The sequence below is a fragment of the Poecile atricapillus genome, chromosome 11 (assembly GCF_030490865.1).
Source record: "Poecile atricapillus isolate bPoeAtr1 chromosome 11, bPoeAtr1.hap1, whole genome shotgun sequence".
Taxonomy (NCBI): Eukaryota; Metazoa; Chordata; class Aves; order Passeriformes; family Paridae; genus Poecile; species Poecile atricapillus.
Window position 1 is genome coordinate 8,828,991 of NC_081259.1, and position 22,970 is coordinate 8,851,960.

Consider the following 22,970-nt stretch of genomic DNA (forward strand, 5'->3'; position numbering starts at 1 on the left):
AAACTGCAAGTAATGAAGTGGGTCTTTTAAAGGCCACGGATCGAAAGTTTACCGCTGAGAAGTTTACCAGGATGGTCTGAGACTTACCAGAAAATTAGTATAGGATCTAGGATTTAATCCAGAAGTCTGACTCATGTTGTCAAATAACTCCCCTGCCCATGTGATACACTCTAAAGAAACTCACTAGTCTCTCTAGTTAACCTTTCTTCCTGATTTGTTTGGGACACAGCATATTCAAAGCACACCAAGATCAACTCTAAGTAGCAACTCCGTTTGCAGGAAGCTGATTCCCTGCTGAATTTATTCAGGAAGCATCTTCAACTCTGTCTGTGTCAGATAGAAAGAGCCTTATCTGCTGTATTTTTGTACTGGTTTAATTGAAGTGCCTCAAGTACATGGCTTTTGATTTTCCAGTAGGCAGAGATTTTGGGTTCTGACAGCATAACAGTAAGGAATAAATTGGAATAAGCTTCTTCTCTAAAATACGCGACATATCAGTTGTGATATTAAAGCAAAGTACAATAAAGAGAAAAACACAAGCCTTTTCCTACCCTGAGTGGCTGCATACGCGATTCTTACAAAAAGTACGTCGCAGTTACTCTGACAGACGTCAAACAGAAAGTAAAGTACAACAGCACATACACTGGCTCAAAACACAACGAGGTTGAGACACTTCCTCAGACATTTGAGCACACCAGTTCACTAGGCTCAGACATACTTAGATCAACACTGTTTTTAGATTTCTTTTTGTTGAGTTTTGCCCCAGCTTTTGGATACTTGTCCTTGGTATGAATGACCTGTATGTACTGGTCATTGCTGCTGTTCTGCGGATCACTGCTCGATGCAATGGAAATGGAATCAGACTCTGTTAGAGATTGCTCCAGCTTTTGCTTTGATTTTGGTTTCACACGTGGCTCCAGATAATTCAGATGTACTTTCTTGTAAGCATACGGAGGCCTGTCCAGGTCCAGCTCAAAACCATCATCCCAGGATTTGTAATGCACTCTGGCTAGGTCTTTGCTCATTAAAATGTGACCATCAGCACGATCCCCAATGTAAAACCGTGGTGCTGGGCGAAGGTCAGACAGTGAGCGAGGACGATGGGATCTGTTCATGAATTCTCTCTCAAGTTCTTCTTCATCCTCATCATCACTGGGATGAGGGGAATACATCTGATGTGGTGTTCGAACCACATATCTTCTGATGTGGCGTGGATACAATTCAATAATGTCTCCTGATTCCTCCTTTCTGAAATGCCTTTGGAGTCGGGAGGAAGAACGGAGCGATTTTTTGCGGGACTCGTTTTCATTAACCAGAAAATACCTGGTAGCATATGGTCTACATCCCAAAAATACAGGAGCCCCTGCCCCATGGGCATCTGAATTTACCTGCCGAGTGGCTTTTCTGAAGAGAGGGTCAGAATGAACATCTTCAGTGTGCTTTTTGAAAGTCACTGGTGTATAGGGCTTTGTTTTGCACAGCTCACTTGCACTCCTATGAACAACACTTGGGTATCTTTAGGAAGGAAGAAAAAGAGAAGAAATATTAATATACACACTTATCAGTTAATGGAATTGAAACATATAAGAGAATTCACTGTTCTGGAAGTCAAAGACTAGGTTGAAAAAGTGGAGATTATTATATTTCCACTGTTCCAAATTTTTAGAACTATTTTGAGAACTACAAATTAGGAGATGTATTTGTTCTTGTCTAAGAAAAGGTAACACAATGGTCCTCTCAAGTTATATTCCCTTTCTGTTTTATTAGTGTTCTGAGAATTGTTCTTTATTCACTTGGAAAAAAAACCCAATAGTTTAAAGCATCTTCTTATTGATATACCAGACTGGTTGTCTTACAACTAAAGCTGCACAGACATTCTACATAGAGTTCCTTCACTCTGTATTTGTTTTGTTCATGGAGATGGTATCCTGCACAAACTATTTTAGTTATGTGCCTGAGGGCAAGTCTAGTATTTACCTTTGCTTGAGCTGTGTGTAAACTCCATCAGCTACATCATTTCAAAAGGTTTATAATCCCATCTCTGTTAAGGGAGAGTTAAGGATGTGGTGTCACCAGTACTATCAATAGTACCTGTAAATGAATCTGCTTTAAAAAAATTCCTCTGCTGTCTTACAGCTCCAGACAGTCTGAATGCACAGATGTTTTGTAAAAAAAACAGGTATGGCATGGAGTTGCTGGAATAAATACCATTTCAAAACCAAAGCAGTCTTACCTGTTTGTGATATGATCATTTCTTGGTTTCTGTACACTTGACACAGAGGGAGCTGGTGTTAAAGAGGTCGAAGTTGTGGGAGTTGTGTTGGCAGGTCTCACAGCATCAGCTGATGGCACAGCTTGGGGCACAGACTGGGAAATGGTTTGTATTCTGGTGCCTTTGCTCACAGGAGATTCAAAGTTCAAGACACTGCCATTCTTTCGGGGTGTGGAGGACCGAACAGAAGACTCCTGGCTGATAATATCGGTTTCTTGCTCTGGTCTTTTGTCATTAGCATCCAGATTTTGGATTCTGGCTAGAAAACAGAAATTGTTAGAGGAACTTTCCAGGTCTCTGCATTTAGAAACTGCTGTATAAATTCAGTGGCTGGAATTCCCCCTTCAGTCAGGGATCCAAGTCCAGCAGAACCCCCTGTATTCAGAAAAGAAAAACTGGTGTCACAGGGGAGACTTGGTGATAAAGGGGTAGATCTTCATACTACAGTACATAGCAGATGGAGTACTGGGGACACAGAACAAACTGATTGTTGCACTGTAGGATTCCAAAATGAGCAACAAGTCAATTTTTCTTTTGCCTACCAGCCTCTGATTTGCATGCAAAGTCTGAGATTATCTGAATCATTAGAGATGCATCCCAGGTTCTTCTCTGTGGTGATAAAAGCAGGAGAATATCCAGTTCAAATATTCCAGGTGAATTCAAGTTTAAACTACACACAATGTCTTTCAGTGTTGCCAAGATTAAGTCAAACTGAGCTCAGAAATCATCTAAAAGAAGGATTCTATGGGAAATACACTTTTTAAAATGTAGTTGTACTTCCCTATGTGTATGAGAAATCAAAATGGGTTTATGTGCACATGCTTTAGTGGCATTCTAAATTCAATTTCTAAATTCATCACCAACTTACCTACTGCCATCTGAACCACCTTTTTCTTATCTTCAGTTCTTTCCTAAAATACATTCAGAAGAATGAGAATTTGTAAATTATTATGGATTAGAGGGATGAAAAAGACAGGATTTGTTTTCTGTTGCAGAACAGTAGAAGTGACTTTTGAGATTTAATTAGGCTCATACTCTGCATAAGACCCCCCCAAATTACATGTAAAAGTGCTTTTCACCATACTCACTGTTTGTATCTTCATTCTCAGTTGATTGTTGGTGAATTTTAATGATCTTGCAATACTTTGTAGGTAGTAGATTAGCATGCTAGAAGTGAAAGGGGTGATATAAGTCACTTCAGACATTCTTGATGGTTTCTTTTTGAGGGTTTATAGGTCAAAATGATGTACAAGTTCAGCTGCTGCTCTGTAGCATTTCCCTTACACTGTAATAATGGATTACAGCCCTCTTTCAAGCAACCATGGATGAAAGAAAGAAATGACACTGAAAACAGACTTAACAGCAGTTCTAATTTCGCCTGTGGTTTTTTCAGGTCTTTTCATTGTATTTGTAACCTGGGATGCATTTCTAGTTGGTTTTATTTGTTTTGTTTGTTTTGTTTTCATTAATTCTAGACAAATCATTTTGACAGATATTGTTTTGTCTTTTTTTCCCAAGGTTACAGAACAGAGACACCAGAGTTACAGTGGAGTTTGCACAACCATACCAATGCAATTTTGTTGGCTGGCTGAAATAACACCTTGTTTACCCTGGAACAGATGAGATCAGATCCTGGCAGATTAGGGCCTGACATAATGGGTTGCACTGGCTTTCAGACAAAGTCTTATAGCTAGACTTCATACCACAAACAATTACATATGTGCTTAGCCGTCAGTTTGAAGCAGTCAGTATGAATAGTTAAATTTGTAAATATTACATGGCTGGAACCTCAGAGGAAAAGTTTGCAAATAGGAAATGTTGCTTTGGTCTTTCTGATTTGCAAAGCCACCAGTGGGATAAACTCTGCCTTTGTTTGCAGTTTACATAGGAAAAAAGAGGTACAAAGGTACAGGCAAAACAAAATAGAACTTTTCAGAGAAGCAAAGTGAATTTCAAACAGCTCAAAATCAATACTATTTCCCAACTGTGAACAATTATTTATAACCCAAGTGAGAAAAGACTTCTAGTGGAGGGTCTGCAGCCAGTTATATTACATTAACACTTAATAGCAGAGCGTCATAATTGATTTATCTTGTCATAAATCAGAATGACTGAGTAGCTTCTTTAAATGACAGCCTGAACCCTGTTCACTATCATAAACTGAACTAATGACCATGAAGAAATGGAAAATTTATTTCTGAGGAACTCTTAAAAGGGAAAAAGGTTCTTAAACTTCCTGTAACCATCAGCACTGCAAGCCTTGACACAGTACAGTGAACTTGCTCTAACAAAATATCCCAGAATGAGAAATTCCTTTTGACAGTTTTTTTAATATACTTTAATTCCTGTCTGGTCCATATACCACACATTCAGTGAGGTGTTGGAATTGTTTTTTCAGTTATGCTTAATGAAACTACAACAATGCAGTGTTTGTTCCCCAGTATCCACATTTGACTCTCCAGAGATAAGGCTAGTATTAATACAATCAATTTAGCCTGCCTACAAAAACCAAAGTACTTACAATAATAGTAGTAGTGCAGGGAGGACAACCACAGGACTGCTGATGTAAGTAATCACTGTGTTGAACCATGTGGGAAAATCATTTTGAATCGTTTCAGAAACAATATCATATATTTTTTCTTGACCACTATAGAAGGTGTGGGAGGGAAAAAAGGTAAAATTAAGTTGTAAGGAATGCTGAGTTATTTGTTAAGCAGTGTTGCACTGAATAATAAACAAGCTTGGAGGATGCAGGAAGGGAGACGCAAGACAGTGATGTTTGGGAGATTGCTCAGTGGCATATTACTTTATACAAATATAAACTAACTTAATTATGTATATAAAGCAAATCAGCTCAGAACTTTGACCTATTCACCTTGTTAAACCTTAAAATGTAAAATACTGGTAGCAGAAAAGCATTGTCCTATCAATTTGTTTTGAATTTACATCTGTAATTTGTGTATTATTAACACAATAATATGTGTTTTTGTGTTATTATTATGTGTTATTAACACAATTATATGTATGATAATTTTACTGTAAGAGGGGGAAATAAAATCTTTGCAATTTTCATTGGTCCATTATACCTTACCTGAAGGGGCCGCAGCTTAAGGATGGCTTATATCGGGCAATAGCAAAAATTGTTGGTAACATGCACAAGAACAACATAAACAGCAACATGGCCAAGTAGAAATTATTGGATCTGCAAGAAGGTGTAACATGTTTCAGATTATACTAATCAGAGAGGAAAGCAGAGACAACATAAAAGGTGCAAGTCTGAATCTACCTATCCAGTTCAAGGTCAACATGTCTGAAAGATTAAAATCATTCTGCTATAATTAGAAAGTCTGAACAGAGATGGTTTAAACAGACTCTTAATAATCAAAATTTTATTTGTACTGCTTTCCAGATACCACTGTGGCAGCCAGAGAACTGGTTACTGGACCCTTTGACAAAAGCTGCCCTTACTGCCCAGTTGTGTTGGAGGAGAAAAAGAACAGCAGCAGAAGTTAACTCATCTTAAGAAAAAACATAAGAAATAACTGATTACTAAGAATTAAAGATGCCCAAAATTATTTCTGTTTTGAGTAAACAATTAAGATATTCATCGTGATAGAAGCAAAATGAGGAAGTCTGTTGTGCAGTGCAACAGACAAAAGCAGATATTGCATAGCTTTTAAAGAGAGAAACATCAAGAAATAGGACTTGCAACAGTTAACACATACAGGTTATTGTGCTCTGTCAGATTTGTATGGAAAAAAAGCATTTATGTTAGGCCATAATAGCTATCTAGGAATAGTCCCTGAAATATTTCCTAGTTCTTGCACATCTTCAACTACTACCCTCCTTCACAAACCCTCCAGTTTCTCAGTAACTATGTCTTTTTTCCTTAGACCTGTGCTATCAGTGTTAGTGCAAAATTTGGTTGGCAACTTTTAGAGCTAAAATCTCCGGTAATTTTCTTCATATTGATGAAAGATATTTCCATTGTCTGCATTTGATTTTTTCCTTATCTTTCGTTCTCATTTTGACTCACCGAGATGCTCTGAAAACCTGCTGATGTGGTACATTGCATGTCAGCACAGCCCAGCTCCTCAGGTACATGAGTCCAATCAACTTGAGTACATTGAATGCTGGTAAGCAAGGTGAAAAGAAAGCTCCCATCCTGGAAAAATCATATCATGTCAGTGCTCAGTGTTGCCAGAAGCCATTTTGATAGCAATAGTATAGACTAAACCCCACACCAGGTAAACAGATTAACAGCTCACTATTAACAAATGATCTCTTAATATAAAAGAATACACTGTCAATATCCTACTTAAATAGAGGTTTAATTTAAATCATCAGACTGACTAGCAATCAGTCAACACAAGGCAAGAAAAAACTCGTTTGGATTACATACCAGATCATTCCTTGGTTGTAAACCAAATGCAATACATTCTCTGCAATTTTGAATTCTCCATATTCTGGCTACAAGAAACACAGTGTAAGATTAATATTTTTGTCTTAATCTTGTTTTCAGACCATTTATTAGACTCATTTGACTGAATCAGTTTGCAGACAGTACATAGCCTGAAACATCCAGATCAAATACCAACTGCTGGCAGGTAGTGGGAACACAGCAAAACCTATTCTGCAGCCACAGATTAAATTAATTTTTTCCTCTCTAGTTTACTTCACATCTTTAAGGACAAAGAACAGTCCACAGCCTTTCATGCCAACAGCTTCTTGCTAAGCATTACCCACTGTAATTTCCTTAAAGGGCTGTGTTCTTTTGATTACTCTTTCTTGTACCACTGTCTGCATTAGGTAAAGATGTTAGAGCTGCAGAAGAGAGGATATGGGGAGCAACTACATGCATTCTGTGTCACCTTAAACTTTAGGAACTTCTCTATGACATTATTTTGTGTAAACCAAAAATTTTTTGCACCAGAGCCATGTGAGTAGGCTTGAGAAAAACATTAATCACAACATTTATCCTGTACCCTCCAACTTAAGCTCAGTGTGCCTTTATAGATGTGGGCTACCAAGAAATTTTTCATCTGTGGAAAGACTTTAAGGACATTTATTACTGAGGGAAGAAGCTTACCCACCTTCAACATCTTAGCTTGATAAAATAAGGATTGTACTTACAAACTTGCTTTCTAGATCCCAGCACCAGCAATCACTCAAATATCGTACACACAGTCCACGGAAAAAATCAATTAGCAGGATGCTTGCGACTGTGAAAATCATGTCGATAATTGAAAGCTTGAGCATCTCCTGAAATACACATTGTTCACACATACTGAGTCATTCTGAAAGAAAATGGACTGCATATGGCTCTTTTGCATTTGTACTTGTATTTTTGGCTCAAGATTGGTATCCTGACAAAATATGAATTGAATATATAAATAATTTCCTTTTAAAATTTTCCTGTTTGACTTTTTCCTTACTTGTTTTTGTTCTGTTAAAGAGAATAAATATAATCAAGTTTCCAGAGTGCCTTTTATAGCTTGCAGCAGTAAAATTCTGATCATGATGGTATCAAACTTTCTTTTTAATGAGTTTCTTTTTAATGTTCTAAAAATGTATCTAGCTAAATGGGTTGCTTTTTTTCTATCGCACCCATGCTTTTACTAAGCTGACTCTTGTAATACATATTTGCAAAGTGTTTCATAATGAGAAAACCTTATTACTCAGATAAACCCACAACCCAATGTCATAGGATCATTAAGCCATAAAAAATAGTTGTTTAGTGCTTACAAAAGGATGTGGTTATCCTATATTTAATTGAGATTTAAAAAGATACAATTAAAATAGGAAGAATTCAGTACTATACATCTCTAGGCCATTCTGGAGAAAAAAAATCAAATATTCAAACCCTCTATTTTCTATGAGATTGTGCAAAAGGGATATGCAAGAATACAAGTCAGGCTAATAAAGCTCAAAGAGGTCTTTTCCTCTGAAACAAGACCTTTAGTATTCCTCATTCTGGAACAAGAAGCTCAGAAAATCAGAAGCACACTAACACGGTTCTTAATCCAGTGGCCTAGACATGAGTGTGATACTGCCAGAGACCACAGACTCAAATGGATCAGTGACATCTGCATTTTTGTGGTTAAAATTTCTCTCTGAATGTATTAGTCCCCCTGGAAGTCACAAGTAATGTACCCTTCACATGTAGGGAAGCAAAAGGCGTCATATTAAATCTGCAGATTTTCTGCACCCCGAATATGGGAACATGGCACTGCCCCATTCCTACAAACTGATGGGATTTTGAAACCTTTTGTTGTTATTCTCTCTCCCTCTGAAAAACTGAAGAGCACTTGATTGCTTAGAGATTTATTGAGGCAGAATGAATAGAGACTTCTGATATTGTACAATTGACCAAGAGCATAGTCTTGTGCTTGTTTCAGGTCTGCATCTCCATCTCTTGAGGCAGCAATCTGAATCTGCACAGAGTGCATGTTACTGCTCATGTTGTTATAGTCTTGTTTCTCTGTAAGGGTTAGAAGGATGTACCCTGTTAAAGTAGGATCCATATCACAAATCTGTACAGACCTGTCTGTGCAGAGCTGAAGACAGAGACCAAAGCCTGTCAAAAGAGCATCTGAACAGCACTAAACATACTGTAGATACTGCAAAAAACCCAAAGCTCGTATCTGTGGCCATAGCACTTTGCACAGTCTTTACTCTTCCTACGTCATCCTTAGCTAAATTCTGCAATTTATACAAAGAAAAGTTCTAAAATTAAACACAGCACAACATTTTAATTTTTTGTCAAATGTGGATTAAGTGGAGTAAGTTAATGACAATAAAACAATTACATACTTGACCAACATATGTCTCCCAGCACTGATCCTGTGGGTTCTGGGTGTTAAAGGAAATTGTTTGGTTAACCACTGAGTCTGAGACTGTCAGGCCTTGGGTGCGATGCTCTTCTGATGTGACAAAGCCATTTCTCTTAATTTGTACTTTGGGAATGGTTAAGTTGTCATCCTTAGAAAGAGCGTTGGTTGCTAAGGAGGTGGTAGAATTACTTGCATTGTTGTTCACATCAGAGTCCTGAAATAATAAATGTCCCAAAAGCTACTTTTTAACTGTACCTAGGTGCAGATGTCTGCACCTTCTACAGCACACACACACACAGATATTTCTTCATATATTTCCAAGCAGCAGTTAGGCAACTGTTAAACAGCTGTCAATGGACAGAGTCAGAACACCAAAGGGCAGGACTTAAAGCTAATTTAGGTAGGTGGAAATATTTGACCTACAGTGATGAGGTTGTTTTTTTTTAATAGTTCAGCAATGCACAGAAATCTATCTCGTTACATCAGCAATTACATGGATCCAGTTATCCTTAAAGACTAATTTAAAAGACTCAATAAGTAGTTGTGAATACACATTACTATCTAAACTTAACTACAGTCTTATCAAACCATAATATTTTAATCAATTTCAAACAGATTTTCCTCTGACTTAATATACTTCACAATAAAAAGAATTCTATCTGTGAAGTCTACTAACTTTACACATCAGAAAACAAGTTAAACTTACAGTGACACTCATACTGTCCACTTTATCCAGGAGAGCAATGATTAAACTGTAGAGGTTTCCCAGGTACAGGACAAGAACCCTGAAAAGAGAATAAAACATGGGTTACCAGCATTGGTAACCACTGACATCTCATACGTTCTCTTGTTTGGCTGTATTAAAACATCAACCAGAACACACCTCTCCTTTCCTCCTTTTCTCTCCACATATTTTTTACACTGAATAATGCCCATACCTGGCAAGCTGGAAGCGAAGAGTGGTCCTTGGATGATACATCTCCAGAGCTGCAACAAGTTCAAAAGCAGAGGGTGCAATCATTGTGATCAGTGACACAACTACGCTGACCTATGGAACAGAAACATGTGGCATTTTTGTAGTGTTTGATGAAGGTCTTCTGTGAAATCTTGAGGGATGATTGAATTGCTGCTGAGGCACCTGCTTTGGTGATTGCTTTCCTTGGAGATGATGCTTTAAAAAGTTATTATTGAGATTGTTAATAACAGTAGTTGTGATCAAAAATTATAGATCTGGAATACTTCTCAGGAGTCTTTACTCCAGATATTGTAGCTTCAAAGTTCCACTTCATTAATTCAAATTAAAAGTTAACATGTAGCCAATATGACGCTAGCATCTTCCACTGAAATGGGTGAGTGGCTTCTTCATGCCTATTCACTTCCTACTCTCGCTCATTTCTCTGGAAATAGTCACAGAACATTCAGTGTCCCCTGATACTGAATCAGTCACTGTTATCCAAGTCAATTCTGTTCTGGTCCATCCGCCCAGTGTTTGCTCAGCTCAGTTCTGGGTGGAAAAGTAGGTTTATGAGTGACAGGAGAGATTAAGCTTGGTGCTCACAAAATAGGGACCTGCTAGAACTGCAGTGTCTGTGAAATGAGCACTTGCACTCCCCCTGCCCAGTTCAGCTGCGCTAACACCTGGCTGCAGAGCTGAGGGAGCAAGTGTGCCAAGGCAGATCCTGGTCTGCCCGCTCAATCCTCCTGGCTCATCTCTTGCTATTCACACCTCTGTGCACAATATTGCTGCAGAAAGCCCCCAGACAGCAACCCTGCTTCTAACAGAGAGGTGGCACAAAGACAGTGTACCTCATTTTTTTCCCAAAGAGTCAATTCCTTCTTGGTGCGCTCTAACCTTTGGGATCGATCCACGACAAAGTAGATGATGTAAATACTTCCCGCAAGGGAGAGAAGCACGAGGATATTTGCAATAATTCTTAAGCTTATGGTCACTGCCCTAGGAGAAATAGGAAGATAGAACCAATACAGCAGATGGCTTGTATGACACCAGGGGTCATTTCTAACAGGGTTTAGAAGTACAGGACAAGGAGATTAGCACTGATATCTGCATTGAAACAGTGCTTTGAAAAGTATCTCTTATCTTATATACATACAAGTTTTTGCTTTTCTTCTTTTCCTGCTCTTCCAATATAGCCTCCTTGAAAGAAACACAGCATTATCATTTTAATAATGTTCAGCAAAAATAATGCACATATCTTTCACAGAAATTAAAGTATACTAATAAAAAACCATCACATCCTGGAGGTGCAAGCAGATAAACACCACTGTCCTCATTGATTTGTAGCACTGATATGTGATATTAAAGAGTGATGGAGATTTCTGAGAAACAAATACACAGTAATCAGATACTCAGACACTTTCAGCCATGCATGTTCAAGGAGATACAACAAGAGGGTTACGCTTCCAGACGTTTTGGAAGGTGTGCCTTTAAAATCTGTGTGTCACTAATATAATACAGTACCATCAAAAGTTATCCTCAGTCACTGAAATAACTAAATATCATATGTTATTAATTTACCCTTGGCACAATTTGAAGTAATTTTTGTTCAATGATAGTGGGAATACACCAAGTTTGGGAAATAAATTACTTTTGATAAAACCACATATACTCTTAAATTCTAGACGCAAAACATCTGTATTTTTAACAACTTTCTAATATTGAGAGACCTGTAAGATGTCCCTCCATTTGTTATGGAGAGATTAAATAAACCATAGAATTATAGAATATCTCAAGTTGGAAAGGACCCAAAAAGGCCATTGAGTCCAACATCCTGGTACTCAGAGGAATACTTAAAACTAAACCATTTGACTAAAAGCATCATCCAGATGCTCCTTGGACTCCAACAGGCTTGATGCCATGACCTTTTCCCTGGGGAGCCTAATTAATAGCTGATAAAATAAAGAAGAAAGAACAATAAATTGTGTGCAGAAAGTTTTAAACCAAAGAGAGATATAAAACTTACTATCATGTAAAAAAGCATCTTGTAAAATATGAGCTGTTGTACATGGATTCCTTGAGGCATAAAACACTTCCTTTGCATAAAAACAATTATACATTCTATAAATTTGGTTATTTTCCTGCCAAATCAATTGTTAACACAAATTTGATTCCAACACTCAATGAAATTTCATCACTAGCAGATTTGTTTCTAGTTATCTAACTTCTTGTCACACATACAGGCGCATTAAATAAAACTCTCCCAAGGAAGGACACAGCAGCCTTGCCAGGATGTCAGCAAATATGATGTGCCTGTAATACCACACAGATGTGATCCTAGCCCTCCCCTAGGCAAATAGATCTGTAAATAAATACAAAAAGCAATAGGAAGTGCAATGGGATGAGAGGAAAAATTTACATGGCTTACAGATTAACAAGTCAATCAACTTGAAATAATTCGAAGGTCAGTTGCTCACCCTGATGCTGTTGACTATGGCAGCAGCTTTGCTCTCTGCAGCCTCGGGGTTTCCTATCAAATAGTCCCAAGCACAGAACAGTCTCCAGCAGAATGTGTAATTTTCATCAGAGGCGCTTGCTAAACTCATTCTTGAGTTCTTTGCCATTCTGTAAAAAAAATAAACAGGTATTTAACTGCTTCTGGTGTGTGAAGATGGTAATGAAGGAAGTCACTGGTTTGGTTCATGGTTTTCAGATGTTTTTACATTTAGAGCTACCAAAGGTAATTAGTATCACTGAAATTAGTATCACTGCTGGAAGCTTTCTGAGGAACATAAAACAGGGTGAGGTGCAGCTCATAAACTTGAATTTACATCTAGAGAGAAATGACTCATTGTGGAACGGCATTTCAATATTTACAGTCTTTATAACTGACAAATAAAGGACATAAATCTCACTAGAACTGTGGGCTTTCACCTGTTTCAGTTTTACAACCTCTAGGTAAGTTCCTGCTGGAATATACCATCACTATCATCACTGCTACAGGAATTAAATCTAGTCTGGCATAACTAGTGATTGATCTGTTTATTTGCTGTACTGTTTTAACCCTCAAAATATATGTTATTGTCAAATAGAAACCCAGTGCCATTTTACAGACCGTGGAAAAAAGAAAGAAAACCCCTCCTACTCATGTCAGGTGAGCAAGATGGCAGAATATTGCAAAACACAGGAAATTAAATGAAGATTAATAGATTATGAAATAAAGGGCATCTGAAAGGACAGTGTTAAAGGGGAGCTGTATACAGCTAAGCAGAGAATCACTGAGCTAAGTCAGAAGGAGAAGAGCTGATCATATCTAGAAATTGCAGATACATAGATCAGTGCCAAATGTACCAGTGACCCTTGGCACAAACCAGCAGGTAGATTAAAAATAAATGAAAAGGGAAGGTTTGACCTCAAAACTGAGAGCTATTAAAGACAGCACTGGAAACGTCCCTGGACTGCACTGTGCCAGACAAATAGGTATCCAGAAGGAAAGAGAAAGCAAATCAGGAGAGGATAGAGTGACCTTGCCCCTTCTCAAAGCATTGCTCATCCCTGGATTTATGGTCAGCACAGGCAGTCTTGCTCTCTCTGCTAAATAACTCCTACTCCTGGCCCTTCCACAGCAAAGAAATTCAGCTTCCAAGGTGATGCCACGTACCCACTAAAGAAATGTGAATGATATTACACCTAGGATGGAAGTTTTATATTTGTATTTCAATAGAGGGGAATATTAATAATGCTCTTCCAATATACATTTCTGTGATAGCATTATTTGTAACAGAAAAGAGGGGAAAGGACTTCCATGGGTGTCAGGCCTTAAACTGCACAAAGTATGCAGATGATCTGTGCTGCCCTCTTTTTATAGGCTGGGAAATGGAACAGAGAGTGAACATTAAAACAAGATAAAGGGCAGTCTAGAGTTGAGCTCAGTCTGCCTCCATGATACTAGCAGAGGTGAGCATGTTAATAGAACAACACAGAAAAAATACAGAGGAAGTGGAGTGAATACCATTGCTGATTGCCTGAACACACAAGTTTATGAACAGCAGTAAATGGGAGGTTTTACTTTTTTAGAAGAATGATGAAGCTGTAAGCAAACACAGCCATTCCAACAAGGAAGTAGGCAAGAGGCAGCCGGTATCCAGCCTTCCCAATCTTCCTGTCACGACCATAATAGCCATAAAACAGAACAGAGTACTGGAGGTAGCCCTGCAAAGACCAGAGCCCGTCAGTGAGAGCAGTAACCAACAATTGCAGCACAACAGAGACAGCAAATAATAAGGAGTGGTTTGAGTCTTGCCCCTAGTGACCAGATGGTGTCCAGGTCCTGAGCAGATGCAATGTGCTCCTTGGGAATGGTCTTGCTGAGCGTGCTGCCGAACGGGGCTCCAGCCAGGAGCTGCGGGAGAGAGAGGAGGTCTCAGGAGATGGGGAAAGGAGAGGAGGTCTCAGGAGATGGGGAAAGGAGAGGAGGTCTCAGGAGATGGGGAAAGGAGAGGAGGTCTCAGGAGATGGGGAAAGGAGAGGAGGTGTCAGGAGATGGGGAAAGGAGAGGAGGTGTCAGGAGATGGGGAAAGGAGAGGAGGTGTCAGGAGATGGGGAAAGGAGAGGAGGTCTCAGGAGATGGGGAGAGGAGAGGAGGTCTCAGGAGATGGGGAGAGGAGAGGAGGTCTCAGGAGATGGGGAAAGGAGAGGAGGTCTCAGGAGATGGGGAAAGGAGAGGAGGTCTCAGGAGATGGGGAAAGGAGAGGAGGTCTCAGGAGATGGGGAAAGGAGAGGAGGTCTCAGGAGCTGCCCAAGCCCATCTGAGCCAGGGCTGCACATTGGAACCCATCAAGAGCTGCTCACATGGGTGGTATTCCCAGGGTAGCAAGCACTGTGTCAGCACTGCGCCAGCTTTAAAAGCCATGCTTTCAATGGGAGCATTTTTAAATTAAATGGGGCAATGTTTGATCTCAAAATGATAGTTCAGGATTAAATTTACTTTTCTTTAAAAATTAAAAAATGAACGTGAATACGTTTTGGGTTTTTTTCCCAGTTTACTTTTTATTTGTTTGAGGGGTATTTACTTTGTTTTTTATTTTGCTCAATAAAAATAAAATCAGGTATTCCCATGTTTTCTGATAACGTTATTAAAGTACAGAGTAGGTGAGGCAAAATAATGTTTATGAATAATTTAACAAAGTTAACAAATTGCCTTACTTGTATGCAAGAACTAAAAAAAAGTTGTGGCTGTTCAGAACTTGCAGGAAATGCTTTCTAATGAATAATAACCCAGAGTCTGGAGAGGGATGCTCTGTTTTTTTCCCTGTAAATGACACTAATGGGACTTGAATGTATTCAACACCCACTACGTCTTTTAAGAATGGGTTCTTTATTTTGGTAATCAGATAAAAACATATTCTCTAAAAGCATTAGTACCATGTTGACAAAATACCATCTCTAACACTAATAGAAAAAATGTGTTATCATTTGGCAGAGAAAAACCTCTTAGTAGGGGAATTTACTTTAAATAATTCATTTTAAAGTGTACATTTAAAACTGATGCATGATTTTAAGAGTGGTGTTTGCTCCATTGAGAAATGAAAGTGCAACAGTCAGTGTTTGTCTGTAAATATTAACAGTGTGTTCTTACCTCTGGTAGGACTACAAATGCTCCTGTCATTATGGTAAGGACAATATTGATTCCAAACAGCCATCTCAGGAAGATGAAGTAAGAGGCAACTCCAGACCCAAAATGACCTTAAACCACAAAAACCAGTTACCTGACCTGCACAGTCCATGAAAGCTTGTATCATTTATCCATGAAGTATTTCAGTAACAGGCCAAAAAGAAAAACCTCTCTTATGGAGGGCACTCAGCACACTAGAGAATTTTTTCATTTTCAGAATCCCAAAGGGACAAAATTGACTCAAAAGTTGCCCCCCAATTAAGACCATCAATGAGAACTGTGCAGTCTCTGAGGCACCGGGAAAAGATGAAAAAGCAAAGTTTTAAATAAAGAATTCACCGCTGAAAATACTCATTTAGCTCCCTCCCAAATATTACTTAATTCAATACATTAAAAAAATACACCATAAGGCTCAGCATTTTAGAAGGAGTTTTACTAATACCATTAAATCTTTATACTTACTCTCGATTTTCTTTATTCTCATTTCCCAAGGAATGAAGACTACCACAAAATTATATGCAAGTCGAATAAACTTCCTCCAAAGCTGAGAAAAAAGCAGAGAAATATGACACCTCTCCACATTAAAAAAAAAAAAATGAGGTGCTGAGTATTTTGCTCATGTCTTACAAACATGATGTACAAGTTACAAACATTGATGACTAAGGTCTTATTAGGAGCATGATGCCTCAGAGGAAATTCTCTTAGAGGAAAAATAAGCTTTTTTAATTTAACAGCAGCAAATTTAAATGCTGTATTCTAAGCTCTATATATTGCAGCCAACCCCTGCAGAAATCCTGTGGTTATATTTTGTAGAGTCTTTATTCAACCTCCATTTTTTGCACGGTCAGAGGATCTTCCTGTACCTACATGAGAGAAAAAGTAAAATCCACCTGTGCAAAAGTGAGAGCAATTTTTGGGTTGTTGAGTTAGAGCCATAACTTTACAGTAGCAACAGGAAAAAAAAGTTGTATTCCAGGCATTATAAATTTTTAGTACAGCTAGATATTAAAATCCCACCTATATTTTAGGCCTTTTTTATAGCAGTGTCAATATCCTATCTTGTAATTTAATCTCATAAAATTATAGAGGAGTAAATAACATTTTAATTACTGAATAATATTTTAAAAAAATTAGTCTTTTTGGCCAAAGTTAATATCTATGAAGATATGGGTATTTAATTGCATGAATGGGAAGTATTTTAATTAAAGAAATGGTAGATGCTGGGAACTGCATGGGAATTGTTGGGATTGCAACTTTCAGTTGAAAACAGGGTTCACGGGGCTGAGAAAGGACTCAAGCACCTGGTGCCAGCTGCACTACAGATTTATAAAGAATAACAATGTGTCGACAGTGAAGTAAAACTTGCTAAAATTACCATTGGATAGCTATAATCTCTTTTCTTCCCTATTATGTACCTGGATGTATAATTTACACTCCTAGAACCCACAGTATGGGCATCTGGCTTTAACTGGGCAAAAACAAACAAACAAAAAAAACCAACTACAAAGTGTAAAATAATTGAATTGAAAAAAAAAGAAAATTGCTTTCAGTGTCAAGAGAGTAAAAATGCATTTTAACTTAAATTTTCCTGAATAATGCCATGAGTGGATTGTCCAGTCATGAACAGTATATATTTTGCAAATTAAAAAACTTATGTAAATACATATACACCTCGTAGCTGCATTTTGTTCTTAGCACATGTTCAGCCACCGAATTCTTAATTTTGATGATGTAGTGCTTGTTTTGCTCTGCTACAATTTTTGTCTCCTTGGTCGCCATGCTATTTTCTAAGAAAATATGTGAGGAAAAAATCTCTTCTAGTTAAAAAAAACACAAACAAAAAAGCCCCCCACACCAAAAAAAAGGCAGCTCATTCTGTTGCTGTTGCTGAATTTAGCCTAATGTAAAGGCTTTACCCCCTAATTTGTGCTAGGATAAAAGAATACAGATCCCCTACATGCAATGAATGGTACTAATTGACTGCTGAATTACATCCCTGTGCTGAATGTCCTCAAGCAAATACAATAGAGGCAATTAGATTAGACACAAACTTTTATTCACTGTGAACGCTAAGATAAAAGCTTTTGGTTTTGTATAGGAAGAATTATATGAATAAGCACTGAGCCCAGTCTCTGATTTATTGACATTCTGATTTAGCACTTCTCTTTCTAGCTAAAGTCCTAATTCCACTCATATCAAAGGCAAAAAATAGCATTTATTTTGTGAGCATTTTTGCTTCCACTGCATTTTCCATACATGCAAAGGCAGAACAAGGAAAACTTACTCTTTCTACATTGGAAAGTGGACATTGCTTCTGAGGGCCAGCGTCCCAGAGCACCAGATATATGTGCAGCTCTCCACTTGTTCACATGAATAAAATGCAATAAAATCTACTGGCCTAACCCTGCTTTTTTGAATTAAAATAAATTAGTAATTTAAAGTCTACTTGTAATGAGGACAAAAATATTCTTGACTGCTTAGATGACTAAAGAAGTCTTCTCTTGGTTGCCTATTAAATATAATTTCCTGCATATTATAAAATTCCAGAAACTCAGGCCAGTGTCTATTTTCAGTGGTGTAAATAGATTTGCTAAGATTTTATTACAATTCTCTGAGTATTATGCAAGCAAATCCCCCTCTTTAATAATGTATTTAACATAAGCTATTGTAGCATTGTTTTCCAAACCCAAATCTAGACACATTTTTCATATTTAGCTATTGAACTGTGGCCTGTTTGTTGAAATAGCTCTTCAGAGGATACTGCATCGTGTTTATTGTTATCCTATTCTAATCACCCCCCTCACAGGCATCAATATTTGTAGGCTGTCTGAAAAGAAAGCTTATACTGCATTAACAGGAGGATATTCATCCCTCAACACACAAAATTAATCAGCAAAAATGTAATTACTAAAACTACAATGAAAAAAAAAAAAAGGAAAAAAAATAATAAAGAAGCTTTCAGCTGCTTTTTTCTCCCTCTACAATCCTGAGCTGAAGTATCAGGAGTGCTTAGCAAACACACAGTTCTCTTAATGAGAGGTGCAAATGGCTATTGGAACAATAAATCGAAGAGATATTTGACCAAGCAGCCGTACCTCTGCCCCAGCAGCCTGGTATCCTCTCGTCCTCGTGAGCCTCCCTTCGTACTTGAGCACGATCTCCTTGGCCTGCCTGCACAAGAGGGGAGGCTCAGTCTCCACACTGATCCCTTGCTCACATCTCTTACTCTGCACAAGCAGCAGCTACCAAGGGCTCAAATGCTCTGAAATACAGCCATGGGCTGCCCCACCATCAGCCCCTAATCCAGGCAGTGCTTTTTTTCTCTTACTGTTGAGCTTTTTACTGGTATTTTAAAACCACTCAGACTTTTGTCTGAGAGAACTTGGCGTTCGAGAATTTGACTGCAGGGATGGTTTTCTGTTCCTCTTATTTCTCTGTCCTTTTGTTTCAAAATCTTTCTTTTAAAATGGTAGAACCCAAATGAGTAAAATAGCAAGATCCCTTTTACAGTCTGGAAATCTCCTGGATACTGACACCTCCTCTGCAGGTATGGAGTAGCTGTCTTGTGAGATTCAAAGAGGTGCACGTTCACCTGGCCACACACAGTCTTTGACCTCAACAGGAGGTGGATTGGGACCACCAAGATCTGATCAAAAGGAATGGGAAAGCAGGAAGGCACAGACTCTGCCTAAGAGAGAAAAACTTCCCTTTGCTTTCCAGATTACACAAGGGCTCTTGGTAGGGTCGGGATTCCTCATGGCTGCATTGCCATCTGAGCACCATACAGGGTTTTGAGAGAAAATTCCAGATGAAAAGGGCAAAAAAAAAACAAACCCAAGCGTCACACAGATCATGAAATGAAAGACCTTACATAGTTTAGACAGGTGGCCCAAAGAGTTACTCATATGCTCTTTCATTGGAAATCTGGAATTATAATTATTGAAATCCTAAACTGTAAAAGATATTTTTACTACACTAACCATACTTTTTCAACTTAAAAGTGTCCAGTATTTACTGCATTTACAATATGTTGCCTGAAGATATGACAAGCTGCTGTTCTCATACCATGTAACTACCTTAAGAAGGCAGGCTGGTTCTCCTTTTTGGGACACAGTGAAACAATTTAACTTAAAAACATATTATGGAGCATTATCAACAGTCTTCTTTTAGACCAGTGAATAGCTGACAGTCTCTTTCAGTACTTAATAGCCAAGGCATGATTTCTTGCTCTCTTTTGTGCTGTGACTCTCTAAAGGGAGCCACAGGCATGTGCTGGAGACACCTTCCCTTACAGACTGTCCACCCAGAGGCTGCTGCCTTCAGCCAGCCCTCAGATCATCCCAGAGCATCCTCATGGAACACTCCCCTAGCAGCTCTAAATCACTCCTGTGTTCAAACCCTTCATCTTACACTGAACATCTCCCGAGGCTGGAAGCACTGTGACAGTCAGTGAGCCTGAAAACCTCTGTGCAGGCACCTTTACCTGAGCGCCCTCAGCTTCTGCCTCATCGGCCACGGCCGGCAGCGGATATTGGACATAATCTCCTTCTGGTACTGGATGTTCTGAAAGATCTGCTCTGGGTCATGGCTCTCAGCCTTCTCTTCACCAGTGTCATCATCTGAGTTGCTGGCAGCCCAGCACACACCCCACGAGAGGAAAAAGGAGACAAGTTATTCCCGTTCGGATTCCCAGCAGAGCGCTGACTGCACAGGATCCAACCTATTACAGCACTGTAAGAACAGGGAGCTAGGAAACCCACATGACCTTATTGTTTTAATGTTGATTAATAGTTTGGATGGTTTCCCCATCTCCAGGACATACATCTTTCCTTCCCCACCTCTTGCTCAGTCACTTATGGTCAGTCATAAATTATTCCCTCTCCTGACCATGAACCCCAGTCTTTCTTCTCCAAGCATTTCCAGTCATTCAGCTTGTACATCATGCTAGCAAGACTCTCTGTATATTTTTTCTGGGACTAAGTGCTGTCTAAACATTTCCAGAAAGAGCAGATAACACTAATTTATTAATCATACCTATTATTTTTATTTGAATAATGATAAAATATTTTATTGCTAGAATGAGGAAAGAAGGTGATTCAGTTGTGGTCACCATTTAATCCTATTCCCTGCTGAGGGGCACAGGGGTGTGGGACCCCACATATCCAGAATTACTTCTGTGAAAAGATTCATGTGCTTTGATAGATTTCCATGGATGATTGTTAAATCGTCTGTTCTGATGCTGTCACCACATTTGCTAAGCTACAGCTCTTGCAATTCCCTGTTGGTGTATGAAGCAGCAGCAACATTCATTCTTACAGAGGCTTAGGTCTAAAAACCTGTGGGTGACTGCTTTTCCCTGGATGGGATGAAGGGATCTGAAGTACTGCAGCAACCACCAGCCAGGAAGTTTCCCAATTGTATTGCTATGTATTTGTTGGGAAAGTTTCCTGCAATTTTGCTGAAAAGGCAGTCTTTTAATCACTTAGAAATAAATCATAACCTAAACAATGTCACAGAATAATATTTGGGGGGCATGCTTCATCAGTCCACTAATCCACTGGTCTGCAGTCCTGTCCCTTCAGTCACAGGGGACATTCAAGGGAAATTTTTAATTACATAGGGAAAGAATAACAGACTTCTTACCATGTTATACCCTGAAGTCTTTGGAGTTACTTTGCTTTATATATAGTGTTTATATTTCAGTATGAAATGTGACTTTGACAAAATAAAAAACCCCAAGTACGTTTGAAATACATCTTAAAATACAGAAAAGGATTTTTCTCATGCTCATTTCCATGCTACCACACTGTTACTCAAAACAGACTACCTTCTCCAGCCTGACACACACTCTGCATGAAAGTGAAAAGACAAGATCCCACTGCTGTGCCAGGTAAAGCAGGGGTGATCCCTTACCTGTGGGGTGGCTCCTGGTAGGTGTAGATGCCAGTTTGCCTCTTCACCGTGCGCTGTTTCTTGCAGGACCTGGCAGCTCTGAGCGCAGGGGAGCCCGGCGCTGCTGCCATGGTGGCAGGTGGGACTCTGCTGAGCTGGGAGGCAGCTTGGAGCTCGCTGCTCAGGCGTCTCAGCAGCAGCCAAACGTTATTAAGCAGAGAGCTGTGAGTGCTGCAAGCCCTGTGGAGCAGAGCATCACTGCCTGGTGCTCCTGGCTGGAGGAGCCGCTGCCTGGCAGAGCCTTAAAGCCGCAGCACAGGGCAGCCCCACCACCGCCCCTGCAAGCCCAGACCAAGGTGGGAAGCAGAGCTCAAAGGTGGCCCAGCTGTGACCCTCAAGTCACAGCCAAATTTCCCTTGTTGTGGCTGAGGGCCATCCCTCCCAGTGCCATCCCAGCACACCGCGCTGCCCCGCTCTGGGTGCTGTCTCCAACACTGTGCGAGCTGTTGATGTTTCTGCTTCCTGTGCTTGAGACAAGGTTCTTGCTTAGGAAAAGCGAGATGGTTTGTGTTTTGGACTTTAGTAACAGAGAAACATGCAATGTCATTCTCCCACAGGGTTTCCAGTTTTAATGGTGGAGAGTCCCCTGACACCCTTTCCAGGGTCAGCAGCAGCACAGCCTCTCTGCCAGCATCTCCGTCATACTGGGCTTGGTTGCCAGGGTAGAATAAACTGCTTCAGGTCCTGCTGGGGCCAGAGAAGAAAATTTCCAGTGTTTTTCTCCATCATAGAAATTACAGATGTTCTGGTCCTGTTATTAAAACACAGCAAAATAGACCAAAAATACTAGATATTAATAGTTCCTGCAGCCATAATTCGATGCTCAGAAAGCAGGAGTGAAAGGAAGAGTTTGCAGAGAGTTTTTACTTGTTCCTAACTTGGTATTTTCTCTCCTTAATAGCTCTGCACACAGTGCAGCAACAATTTTGATTGCATAAATCAGTGGTCTGTTGCAGTTAACTTTTGTTTGCAGTGTCTGACAAAAAGAACATTTAGTTCTCTCTTCTAAATTTCCTGTAGAGAATACCACAGGCTGCTTTTTCTCTCTGTTCTGAATTAATCTAAAATATTGGCACTTGGTGGGAAGTTTTACTTTTTTACTGTCTATTGTCTTAGACTTATTTAGTTGAATAACTAAAGGGCTAAGTAGTCACAAGCCTTATCTTTTGTTACATTATTGAAAGAGTAAGCCCATTTGGTGTAATTCAATTTCTGAGTTGACAAGTATGGACCAGAAAAATTTGATTCTGCATTTTGAAAACGTATCTCACAATAAAGCCCAGA

The 22,970-nt window shown here is 39.2% G+C and overlaps 1 protein-coding gene across 1 annotated transcript; it reads right to left on the reverse strand.

Annotated features, from left to right (window-relative positions):
• Nucleotides 1–327: 327 nt before the first annotated feature.
• TMC3 (transmembrane channel like 3) lies at nucleotides 328–21,757 on the reverse strand. Its single transcript, XM_058846897.1, has 22 exons — nucleotides 21,648–21,757; nucleotides 20,218–20,361; nucleotides 18,830–18,905; nucleotides 16,197–16,278; nucleotides 15,699–15,805; nucleotides 14,364–14,462; nucleotides 14,130–14,272; nucleotides 12,538–12,685; nucleotides 11,217–11,260; nucleotides 10,912–11,059; nucleotides 10,044–10,153; nucleotides 9,812–9,890; nucleotides 9,086–9,319; nucleotides 7,406–7,534; nucleotides 6,675–6,742; nucleotides 6,309–6,437; nucleotides 5,364–5,474; nucleotides 4,794–4,919; nucleotides 3,361–3,439; nucleotides 3,141–3,183; nucleotides 2,234–2,531; nucleotides 328–1,515 (listed from the first exon to the last, which is right to left on the reverse strand). Exons 1-22 carry the CDS (start codon nucleotides 21,755–21,757, stop codon nucleotides 678–680), a joined length of 3,345 nt encoding a protein of 1,114 aa, XP_058702880.1. The 3' UTR covers nucleotides 328–677.
• Nucleotides 21,758–22,970: the final 1,213 nt, after the last annotated feature.

What these genes read in the sequence shown, in the direction of transcription:
- TMC3 (XM_058846897.1), bottom strand. Translation starts at nt 21,757, where the DNA reads ATGGCAGCAGCGCCGGGCTCCCCTGCGCTCAGAGCTGCCAGGTCCTGC. An exon ending in CAGGTTTTCAGAGCATCTCG is followed by an intron (nt 5,475 to 6,308) that starts GTGAGTCAAAAT and finishes ACCTTCTTGCAG; the next exon opens with ATCCAATAATTTCTACTTGG. An exon ending in CCTGCACTACTACTATTATT is followed by an intron (nt 3,440 to 4,793) that starts GTAAGTACTTTG and finishes TTTCACTTCTAG; the next exon opens with CATGCTAATCTACTACCTAC.